The sequence below is a fragment of the Nanorana parkeri genome, unplaced genomic scaffold (genome assembly GCF_000935625.1).
Source record: "Nanorana parkeri isolate BGI_ZX_2015 unplaced genomic scaffold, ASM93562v1 scaffold1097, whole genome shotgun sequence".
NCBI classification, from domain to species: Eukaryota; Metazoa; Chordata; class Amphibia; order Anura; family Dicroglossidae; genus Nanorana; species Nanorana parkeri.
The window spans coordinates 514306-526962 of record NW_017307365.1 but is presented as its reverse complement, the minus strand read 5'-3'; the positions used below and the strand labels follow the sequence as shown (position 1 = coordinate 526962).

General features: G+C 37.1%; 1 protein-coding gene across 1 annotated transcript in view; it reads left to right on the top strand.

The window, feature by feature from the left end:
- Window positions 1-12657, top strand: part of LOC108796348 (cartilage oligomeric matrix protein-like) — a 90010-nt gene that overhangs the window by 45679 nt on the left and 31674 nt on the right. Inside the window, exons 11-13 of the mRNA XM_018567810.1 lie at window positions 541-678; window positions 8566-8640; window positions 9189-9341. Of these exons, the coding sequence (XP_018423312.1) occupies window positions 541-678; window positions 8566-8640; window positions 9189-9341 (366 nt within the window). The remainder of the gene's footprint in view (window positions 1-540; window positions 679-8565; window positions 8641-9188; window positions 9342-12657) is intronic.

The following is a 12657-nucleotide window of genomic DNA, read 5'->3' as shown; positions in this document are numbered from 1 at the left end:
GGAAGAATCACACAGCAAAAATGTCAAAAGTGTGTCAGTCATTTACGAACAGAAACTAAAAACAAGCTCAGTCATGAAGGGGTTAAAAGGGAATGGATTTAAACTGACAAGGCATTTACAGCATTTTCTACACACTGACTTTATCATTAGCCTCTTCAACAGAACTTTTCCTGGACTTGAGGGCCCATTTAAATTTTTTCAGTGCATTGTATAAAGACAGCCCATTGAACTGACTGGGCTGCCAACTGCCGAAAACCGGATGTGACCCTTTTTTGTAACGCAATCCACTATAATGCACTACCAAGCATTGTGGTGCACTGCAGGTGTGTTACTTTAATGTGGCGGGGTGCCATTCAAAATGAATGGCACCTCAATGCAGCAACTTATGTAACGTGCATTGCTGCTTGTTACCACAGTGTGGAAGTTTAAGCGGGCCCTTATTATTTTAGAAACTATTTATAGTGGATGTGAAGGTAAACATTTACCTCAAAGGAGAATTAAACTTATACTTGTACTAATATTAATGATTTGTCTTTGCAGTGCTCTGTGAATCCATGCTTTCCCCGTGTCCGCTGTGTCAACACATCTCCTGGATTCCATTGTGACCCATGTCCTATTGGTTATATAGGAAAAAGGGTAGAAGGAGTTGGGCTGGAGTTTGCTAAAGCAAATAAGCAGGTAAATATTGCTGAGGATTTTCTAGAAATACATATTCTGCATTATCTACATTATGTGCTCTTCATATGAACTTTACTTGGATTTAAGATAATTGCCTTCTGCACACAGGTGTTAAAGGTATTGTAGTGTATTATACTAATCTGTTTAAATGACATAATTCTAAAATACAGCACACCAAATAAAAAGCTGTCCCAATACATTTAAAGACCCACACCACACTTGTGCACATCACTAAAAGTCCAGTTAGCTGTAATAATATTCATTAACCATGTAAGGCTGCAAAAACTAGTTTAATTACATTTTGGATTCTTCATTATTTTGTTTTTCAGGATTCGGGTCCAAAAAACTATTTGTTTCAGTATTTGGATTTGTCTGAACCTGAAATATTCATTAAATTTTTAATTTTCTACAACAAAAATTTGTTGTAGAAAAGTGACATGTTTACTTTTAACTTTTGACAGTCCAGAGAAACAATAAAAAGAAAAGCGTGGGGTCCCCCCTAAAATTCCAACAGACCTGAAGGGTCTGGTATTAAATGAACGCCAATATACAGAAAAAAAAAGGCGCGGGGTGCTCCCTAAATTCCCTTGATCCGAAAAGCAGCCTGGAAAAGCAGGAAAGGGGGGGGGGACAAACTTGCGCCCCCTTTCCTGGACCATTCCAGGCCGCATGCTCTCAACATGTGTTGACATTCGGGTCAGAGCTGTCATTTTGCGGCAGTGTCTGTCGATTCAGTCAGGTCGGTGGTCATCAGTCAGGTCGGTGGTCATCGGGAGTTTTTTCTTTTGGCGAGTCGGCAGCCGTTGTCCATAGTGATTCATGTGGATCACTGGACAACTTGAGTGATCTTGAGATTACATTGATTCACTTTTTTTAAAATAAAAGACTTGTCAAAAACCTGCGTTATTGTTTTTTTTTTTAAATACAGGATTTTTTTTACAGTGTTGTGTGTTTATTTACAATTGTACAGTTTATTTGGTGAATGAGTAGGGGTAACAACTACCCCTTACTCATTCACAAGGGGGGTGGATCTGGATGCCCTTTAATGAAATCCAAATGTGATAGACATGGGCAGAAGGTGCTTTGCCGGGGGGGACCCTCTCCATGCTGAGGGCATGTGGTCTGGTATGGTTCAGGAGGGGGGGGGCACATGCTTGTCCCCCCTTCCTGCTCTGCTAGGCTGCTGCTCGGATCAAGGGTCTGGTAAGGGATTTTAGGCGGGACCCCACGCTTTTTTTTTGGGGGTGGGGCCCCCTAAAATTCTTACCTGACCTTCAGAATGACATTCAGAAAAAACTTCGGATGCATGCAAAATTCAGATACGTTCACATTCGTTATTTCATTCAGAAATTCAGATGCATCCAAATGTCTGAATATGCCGATATCGGTCCGAATTTCAATTCGGAAATGAAACGAATCTTACATGTCTAATAATGATGAACTGGTACCAATGATTACTGGTGGCATAGAGGAAAATGTACATTTTCTGCAGCCTTTTATTTCTGAAACATTTTAAAAACAGAGCTGTTTAGGGTTTAGCAGCTTACAGTAAGACACATGGCTTAAACAATAATCCCATATGCTTTGAAGTTCATTCAGTTCAGCATTTTATTCTTTCCTTTGCATATAGGTAATAATCATATTAAGATATATGAATTTTGATAATCAAATTATGTATAACTTTAAAACTGTGATGGATGTCTAAAACAATATCACAACACTGTGCCTTGATATTGGTTGGAACTGCTTTGTAAAACAGTATGCTGTGAAAAATATTTACATAGTTGAAGGAAAACTATGGTGTATTTGTAACAAGCTCACATTTCGAGCTAATATTGTAATGTTTACAAAGTTTCTTTGTGCATTAACCCATTGAATATTACGGCATAGTAATTACAGGGTGTAAATTAACCATTTGAGCCATATGTTGATTGACAATTTGTTCAGCAGGCTTTGGGCTATCAAAAAGAAGTGATTTGATAGGCAGTTTTGTAAATTTGGTGATAAAAATTGCAACTACCATCCTTTTATTCTACAGATCCTCTGCTTCCAGAAAATATATACTGTTTTGGGAGTTTGATGTATTTTTTTATGTCAGAAATACCCATTTTAGAAGGTATGTAAAAAAGATATTGGTCCATCAGGAAAAAGCTTAAATGTGATGATAGAATTCAGAGGGCCCCAGAAGGTTTAGATAACAACGGAACACTTTCCACATATATGCACAATGCAAGCATTCTGCACAGTGCTTAAAACCTGGCCAAACTTAAAACAGCAATTGCTAATGGAACATAATCCTAATCTAAACTATATAGGTTGATCGGATTGGCAGTGGCGCCTTGGATGTGAGCAGTGTGTGTTTGTTTTGGACTAAAGTATAAAGTACTTACATCATATCTGGATGCATAGTTAAAAAATGTATATACACGCATGCACACACACGCACGCACCTTCATTATCCACATCATAAATATAATAGTAATAATGAAAACATCAATCACCTAAATCATAATTTACTTAGAAATTCATTAATCAGTCTAATTAATTATAATCAAGCTAATTTCCATCATAAATGTTGAAGGCCTTTATAGTAACTTATAGTAACTATAGTAACCTGGCCAAAGCCAGGTAAAGAGTCAATTCTAGCCCAGAATTTTAGACCAAGATCTCTTTCAAATACCAACCTAAAAATTTACACCAAGGCCATTGCTAATAGTCTCCTAGCTATAATCCCACAATGTATAAAACCTGACTAGATGGGGTTCCTCAAAGAAAGACAGGCACCTGATGGCACAAGTAGCCTGTTAAATTTGATCAGGTACTCAGAAATTTAACGCTGTCCACCACTGCTATTAGCATTAGATGCTGAAAAAGCATTTGATAGAATTCATTGGAGCTATATGAAACAGGTTTTCCAAAAAGTGTTCTTTTGGGCTACAACTTTTTAAAATTTTAGCCCTGTATTTTAACACTTTGGTTCAGGTCTATTCCTCAGGAATACTATCTCAGCTGTTCTCTATAACAAAGGGCATGAGATAGTAAAGCCCTCTGTCTGCACTCATATTTGCACTTATAATGCAGCCCCTAGCAGAAAGTGTAAGATCCAAAAGACAAATAAGAAGCATCTCTGTGGGCAATTATACTCACAAAATCGGACTGTTTGCAGACATTATTATTAGTTACTGAACTGGCTATCAAGCTTTCAAAACTAAAATCACAAAATCAAATGGCTGAAACACACAAGGTTAAGGTGAAAATGTAATGTGCTTGTTAGTTCATTAAGGACTTTTCTGTTAACTTAAATGGATAAATATCCACAATTTCTAAATAATAGATAATTATACATTATTTGTGAATGGTTATGCATTATCTAGTGAGTATTTCTGGCTTGCACCTTCCATTTGGTAACCACTTCTTTCTAATCTTTTAGATATGTATTTCCATATGATTTTTGTAATTTACTTTTTCTTTTGTAGGCTGGTCAATATTCTCAGGCAGACAATTTATGGATTTGTAGATACCTCTGCTGCTTATTTATTTATATCAGACAAGTAGAGTAAGCCCTTCAGTAGAGTCAGCCCTTCTGATAAATAACTGCTAAAACATAACTGGTTAAGAAAACACCTGTGATGATAATGTGGTTTGACGAACCCCAAACTGAGTGGGGAGAATGGGGGAGTCATGTTGCACACTGAGCCACACTCATTTGTCCAAAATTTGCAAGTCAGCAATGAAAACAGTTAGATTTACATTCTATGTTGGTGATTTAGAAAGTCACAATTTTAAAGCTACAGACTTCAAGATTGCACCCTCGGAAAAAGAAAACACCACAGTCAGCTCAAAACAAACAGAACCATCATAAACCCTATTAAAACATTCCAGTTAAACAACGCAGCAGTGTAACTAAACTTCATTATTTGAGCGTAGTAAAACTTCTAGCAGGATCATAAACAGAACTTAGCAGAACCTGGAAAACCATAGTCATACATAGTCTAAAGAAATACATATCTGCCAGACTGGGGTAGGTGATCTATATTACTGCTATGATAAAATTACATTTTGACAAATGTATAAAGAAAACAATGACCAGGTAGACACCAAACACACCTATATTATGGGGGTGGAGGGGGGGGAGTAGAAAGCTGATAGGGCACATTACCTCTTCTGAGGAAGACATACAGAGGAGTCATATCACGTGTGGTGTCTGACAAATCATAATTATTTTTTTCCAATAATATGTTGGTTGTTGGGACTCTAAAACATGGTGTTCTGGAATACGTATATAGTGAATAAAGTGGCAACACAAGAGTGTATACTAAAGTATAATAAAGCACTTCAGCACACCTACATCATATCCCTCAGTTTTTTAAATTGGGTGGGGGTTGGTTTAGCAGAACCCTCTAGAGCAGGGGTAGGCAACCTTGGCACTCCAGCTGTGCCGAAACTACAAATCCCAACATGCATCTGCCTCTGGGGGTTGTGTCTGTGGCTGTCAGAGCCTTGCAATGCCTCATGGGACTTGTAGTTCCACAACAGCTGGAGTGTCAAGGTTGCCTACCCCTGCTCTAGAGGGTCAACAAAAAACTGCTGCTATTGGTAGCTGGTGCTTTCACTTTCCACTGAAACTATGAAGATTGCTAAGGGTCATTCAGGAGAGGCGACGACTGTCATACATCAGATTGGGATTACTCTAAAGTAAATTGGGCTCTGCCAAAACCAAAAACTAGACTAACTTTGTTAGGCACTTTTCACTTTTAATTCCATTTCATTTAGCTGTTGCTTATCTGTTTTTGTAACATTTTCTGTAAATATTTTCTTGAATCAAATCAATCATCCTTTCATGAAAATGATATTTAAATAATTAAGCTGAATTTTTAAATGTCCTAAACCAAAAATTAAGGACTCCTTGTCTGCCACAGACAATTGTTAAGAGTCAAAATTGCAGATGCTACAAAGAGTAGAAGAAACAGGTGGTGGTGGCTATTGTGGGGGTTTATGTGTGCATATATTGGTCCAGCTTGGCACAATGAATAATATACTTACATTTATTGTGCCAAGTTGGCAAACACAGACATAATATATCTATATCACATTTTTTTTCTTCTAATGCTTTGAGTGGATCGAATCCAAAATCTTGTGTTCTGTACTAACTGAAAATATACCCTGGGATAGAAGATAGGAATAGTAGGACCCAATTGGGTTGATTAATGCATAATATGATGTGTAAGGTGGATAGGGATAAGTAGAGGCATTTTTCTCATTAAGCCGGATTTTCTCAACTTCCCTATCACATGTCTTTTATTTTTATTTTGAAATTGTGGAATATGAAAATAATAAACCATTATATGTTGTTATACATATGTCTATGTGTGCACACTTAAAAGTCCGCTGCATACTGATAAGATAATTTCTTCAAACATTGGACAACATATTCTATAAGCAGTTGCAGTATTACATTATCAACTATTACATGGTGTGGATAGGCTATCTGTAGTGCGTGTCTTTCAATTAAATTTAAACTGAATTCCGGGCAAACACAATACATTTTCATATAGTCAGGACAAATCATACATTTCTGGGAATCATACATAGATTACCCTTCTAAAGACTACACATATATTAAATAAGATTAACAAAGGAAACCATGCAGAAAAAAACCCCTACAATCTCACATTATCTTTTAATTATAACTAAGCTAATTATAAGTTACTGCTACGGTGGTATATGGTTCCTCTTAGATATACACAACAGGTTCTCCCCCTGTATGTTTTCGGGATTGGGAGGAACAGGGCTCAATGGTAAATGTTTGGTGAAGATGCCCCAAAATCAATCACTTTTGGACCGGGGTTTATCACTTGTTAAATACGGTTCTTGGAAGGTGGTTAAGGAGAGACCTCTGCAGAGAGAGCAGCAGTGAGTGGTCTTTATTACAAGAAGTTACTGCACAGAGGTAAAGTTTCACACTGGATTACTGCACAGATCTGAAAGATGCACACACAGCACACCAAGATTAGAGTAAGAATACACATGATGTTTGTATTTAAACAATATTTGCTTATCCTGGAGTTCAGCCTCAAAACAAACCAGCTATTCTATAAACTATTCTTTACTCACAGTTTGAACACTGATTATAAATTTGGAGGCTTTTATATGTTTTTGTAAATTGTTATTTTTGACGGTTATTTTTTTTTTTAGGAAAGTTGACTAATATTTTAGGAATATCCGTTTTTGAATATCTTGTTAAAAAGGTTTGGATTCATTTAGTATTTACAAATGTATGATATATTAACATTATACAAAGAACTGCGCGCGTATATTACAAGTATTGCTGATAAACCATAATTCTTAACATTTTATGATGGCATTAAATTGTACCTAACTGTATTTTTTAAAATTAGGCATATTAATAATTCTGCACATTAATGAAAGTAAAAATAATATTTTAAAAATTCTGGCCACTCAAAATACAACCAATCAGTGAATTGCTTAATCTGCAGCGGATTACAAGGTTTAGTAGCAGGTTAATGCAGATAATATAGAGATGTGGTTCGATAATGGCAGGCTTGCATGGGATTAAATTATAGTAATCGGGTTCTGTAAATAAAAACCACTGGCTTGACAATACATAAGCAAAATAGTGGAAATTCTGACAGTAGATATACTACAAATAAGACCATAGTTACAAAATACAGGCTACAAATTGTCTATCCTGACAATACAATGCAATGCAACAAAGGGGTAATTGTGACAATACATGGGCAACAAACATGAAATAAATACAATACGTGGGCAAGAAATTAGAATTTGTTAGACTGCGTAGCCAACAAATGAGCAACTGTTACAATACATAGACAGCAAACAAGGAATCATTACAGTATGTGGGCAAAAATTGGAAATTGCTATTGGAAAAATGTGACAAAACCTGGGCAGAAAACAGACAATCATTACAATAGGTAAGCAACAAAAAAGGGAATTACGTCAATATGTGTGCAACAAATAGACAATCATTATATGTGGGCAACAAATGGGCAATTGTGACAATACACAACAAATGGGCACAACAGATCTGGGATTGTTCAAATAACGTTCCAATTTACCTCCTTTTAAAACCCATTGCTCCCTTACAAAAAAAGAAAAGCCACCTTATTTTCCCTTTTACCATTGACTTCAATTCATTTCTCCCAAATGGTGGAATTTCACGGAAATGTTGGAGAAGTCTCAATTTCCCTTGTAATAGATTTATTTGTAGCTTGATACATGCTGCATTAGTAAATATTACTTTGTTTAATAGCATATAAGGATGGTATGCGAGAGATAATGGGCAATTTTCATTCCTAGTATTTGTGCAGTATTCAGCTTTTGAAGACTTGCCAGTGATGGTAGGTGTACAGACAGATATCCAAAGGCTGAATGAAAAAAACATCCCTATAGCAAAGGCAGACCTTATAATTTCAAGAATACTGTCATATTGTTTCTATTGCAAAACCATTTGGACCAAAGGCTCTGTATATGAATTTTAAATCAGGACAGGTTTTAAACCGCAATTAAAACATACAGGTCTATTCACAAAAGGGTGAAGAGTTTGGAGAAGGCAGGAGAAGTGAACAAATTTAGGACAAAATAGCCGATTGGGAAAAATTCTCCAATTCAGCTCACTTTCCAGTTCAGCTATGTTGTTCCCTTCTCCTGCCTTCTCCAAACTCTTCAACCTTTTGTGAATAGACCCCATAGTTGTCAATTAATGGACCTAAAAGTGGAAAGTATGTGTGCCCCCATGCTGGAGCTAACAAAGTTCTGTGTAAAAATTTAGTGGATATATAGTACTATCAAGATATTCTCAAGGTGTTTTGAAATGTACAAAACATTGACAGTAGATATAATTTACAGATGTGTCAGGATATAGATGAATGTGGAAGTGGAAGCAAAGTGTGTCCTGCCAACACTGTCTGCACAAACACCAAAGTAAGTATGCTAATACTTGTTTCACTTGCAGCATGTCTATGAGTCTCACAAATGACAATTAGAATATGTTAAGATGTTTAAAATAGAGTAAGATCGTGACGTTGGAGGTGGCACGGAAAATTAAAGAGGCCAAGCAGACTGATTTAAAAAATATCACCAATAAATGTAGTTGTAAGTGATATGTTGGCCACATATGGGGCATGGACCACATAATACAGAGCTTGGGGTTGTAGAAGAAATAGTCCACATTGCTAAAAAGAAAACAAAGAACATAAGCAACTGATGCATGTGATCTTGCCCTTTTACTGGAGAAGAACAAGTAATCCGTTCACAGAGCATGAGGATGGAGGATGTAGAGCATGAGACTCCACAGAGTGAAGGGAAGTCTCAGAGGTCTGGCTTCCAATGAGATAGAAATACAGAATAGTAGAAAGCTGATGAAATCAGGTGGAAAAAAAATGGTAAGATAAATCTGTGATCTGTACTAATGTCATCATCCTAAATTCTGGAAATCACAGTTATTGTTGTATTTTTCATACTTTTCCTAGGGTTCATACAAATGTACAGCCTGCAAGACAGGGTCAGGAGGCAATCAGAATTACGCCTGTAAAACAGAAAGAAGGTGCCCAAATGGAGAGATTAGCAAGTGTCATGAAAATGCAGATTGTATTATGGACAGTGATGGAACCATAGCCTGTGTGGTAAGAAATTTGTTTTCTGTTATTGAGAAGAAATTGCATGATTAACGAGGGCAAAAAAACTGCCCATTTAATCAATAAGCATTAATAATCGTCCCATTAAAGTAGCCATATATGGGCATTATATTATGAGCTAAAAAAAACTAAAACCTGAACCTGATTTAAAAAAAGGAAACGGTCAAGGATAATGAGTTTTAGAAATTAATTTTGTATTATATTTCTGAAGTGTTGCTGATGCCATTGCAGTGCAGCGAAGCTTTTGCCATCAATTGTTCATTCCAGGCTGAGGGAAGTGTGTGGTAGCCTAAACATTTGAAAAGATCTCTGTACTTTTCACAGGGGGTCTTCCTGTGCAATGTAAATGACTGGAAGGGTGGGTGTGCCAAGAGCTGAGGTGATGCAAGAGAGACATGGTATGGGTAGCCTGTTTCTTGATTCCAGTCCTGGGGATTACAGAGTTGAGGAATGTGCTTTGTAAAAAAAAAAAATGGATATCTGGGCATGCAATCTCACTCCTGTTTCGTGATGCTTGACAGATTGCTACTGGAAAACAAAAAGAACAATTCAATATTTGCTGGCAAGGAACATATTACTTTTGCTACTCCCCAGGTCATCTTAAAGGGTGCTGCAACCCTTCAGGCTTATATCTGGCAAAACATCAGCTTGAATGTACTTCACTTCAAATCTATATATTTAAGTTGTTCCAACAACTGTGTTAGGAGTTAGGGATCATCAAATTCATAAAGGAATTTTGAGTCCTCTAAGGACACTTAAATCTGAATTCCAGGTGGATATTAGTATTTAGCACTTCGCTATCTACTTAATTAAAAAGAATTACATGTATTTTTAAATGCAAGTAGAACCTGGCTTTGCGTTATCAGTGTCCTGTAATCCCCCTGAACTGCGACACTCAATCTAGAAGAGGCCCATTTGTTGAACAAGATGATATACTGAATTCCCCAAAAATTCCTAGTGCTATGAATATAGTGCAGTGCAGTGAACAGGGTTCAGAAGTCTGAGAAATGTAATGTATAGCACAACGTACATCAGTTTGTGGTACGTGGTATGCTGTTAATTGATGGTGATCAGTGGGGAAGTGAATGTGTTTAGTTATGATCAATGAAGTGCATGGGTTTGTGGCAGTTAGTAAAGAGGTGCATGTATGCAATGGTGATCAGTGAAGCATGTGGTTGCAGTGTGCATCAATCAATCAAAAAGTACATGTGTGTTACTGTTTACGTACCGTGTTGGTTCTGCAGTGGGTTTAAAGGGAGTGATTTAAAAAATACAATTGGAAATATGCAAGCAGGCTTGGGCACATCAATCCATCTGCACAGTGGGGACATTTTTCTTTCACCATCGCCATTCACCTCAAATTGCCAGGGATTCAATGGGTGAAATATATCAAAATTGGAGGAGACACAATCTGGAGCAAGCACCCATAGTAACCAATCAGCTTATCTCTTCAGTTTGTTCATTTGGGCTTTGAAAATGAAAGCGAGAAGCTGATTGGTTGCCATGCACAGCTGTTCCAAATTTTGTCTGCTCCAGTGTTGATAAATTCCCTGTATTATTTTTAGTGATCTTCGAAGCAGACTATTCACTTAAAATAGCACCACAGGTTCATTCAGTCTTATAATTAGTCACTCAACCTGTTTGAGTGGAGAAAAATATGCACTGATGCCATTGTGTTATCTGAGAAGGAAAGAAAGAAGGTGATAGACAAGCATGGTAAAAACTTAAGAATTTTAAAGTAATTGGAAACCTATACAAACTCCCTGGATGTGGCTGTAAGAGGAAAATGGACACTAGAATAAAATATGAGGATAATCTGAATATTGGGTTAAAATAGATGCTGGATGATGTCCCCGCTCATAGTACAACAATGATTCACAATATCCATAGCTTTCTACTAAAGGTGGCCTCCATGGTAGAAAACCCACAAGGACCCAACTTCTGAAAGACGGCCACAAAAAAAAAGCAGACTGTTTGCTAAAGTGCATATGACAAACCACAGACCTGCTGGGTTAGTGTTGTTTGAAGATGAAACAAACTTTTTGTGAAGTCACATTAATTTATGTTCACAAAAGAAAAAAACAAAGAGAGCACCATCCCAACTCTGAAACATAATGGAGGCTCCATAATGTTATTGGGGTCCTTTGCTGTCTCTGGCACCAGCTGTCTTGAATGAAATGAAATTGAGAAGATTATAAAGGCATTTTGGAGAAAAGCAAAATGTACAGTGATGGAAAGCTCTGTCTCAGTTTCAGGTCATTGCTCTTCCAGCAGACTAATATGTCAAAGAGAAACCAAGAATAGAAGCCTTGGAAAGCAAACATTGGATTGTTCTGAAAGGGCTTGCTATGAATCCTGATATGAATCCAATAGATCATCTATAGAAAGAACTAAAACTCACAGTAGAAACGAGATACTCTCCAAACATATTGGGCATACCTTTGATGGTCATTTATGAATTCTCCTACTACCCTAATAAAAAAAATGTGTGCTGTATTCATTTTCTTAATTTGGATTGGCCATTGTCATTTGACTGGAAAGTTCTTTTATCGGGAATCTAAAGAAAACAATACTTTTTATGACCCTGTTAGGAGTGGGCTTTAAGAGGACTTTAAACAGCTATTTTGGTTCCTTGAGGATTTAATACATTCATTCCTAGAAAGATATATGTATTTCTATGGGTTTTAATGAGATACAGCCTATCTCGATTTGAATGACTACTGATGTTCAACTGTTTAATTGTGTTTTTTTGATTGTGGGCTCTGTTGTTTAAAAAGATTTTTAAATGCCATTTTTATAATGAGATTGACTTGGTAAATATAGTAAACCTATTGATTTTTTTTACTGATTTTTTACTAATACTGAAGCGGTACCCCCCTAGCCTTCTTTCCCTATTGTTCCCCAGTATTGCATTTGAAAGCTTAATACTCTTCAATTGTTCTATTTGATTTTGCATGTGAATGTAATTTCAAGAGACCATTTGTTATCCAGGCATGGAAATCTTACTATCTATTATTATACAGCAGGGGTGCCCACAATTTTTGTGTTAAGATCTACTTTTCAAAATGACGAGCTACATGAGATCTACCAACGAAAAAAAAACCCTCGCTCTCTCTCTCTCTCTCCTGGCTGTCTCTCCTCACTCTCCTGGCTGTCTCTCACTCTCTCCTGGCTGTCTCTCCTTGCTCATCCTCCTGGCTGTCTTTCCTCTCTCTCCTGGCTGTCTTTCCTGTCCTCTCTCTCCTGGCTGTCTTTCCTGTCCTCTCTCTCCTGGCTGTCTTTCCAGGCCTCTCTCTCCTGGCTG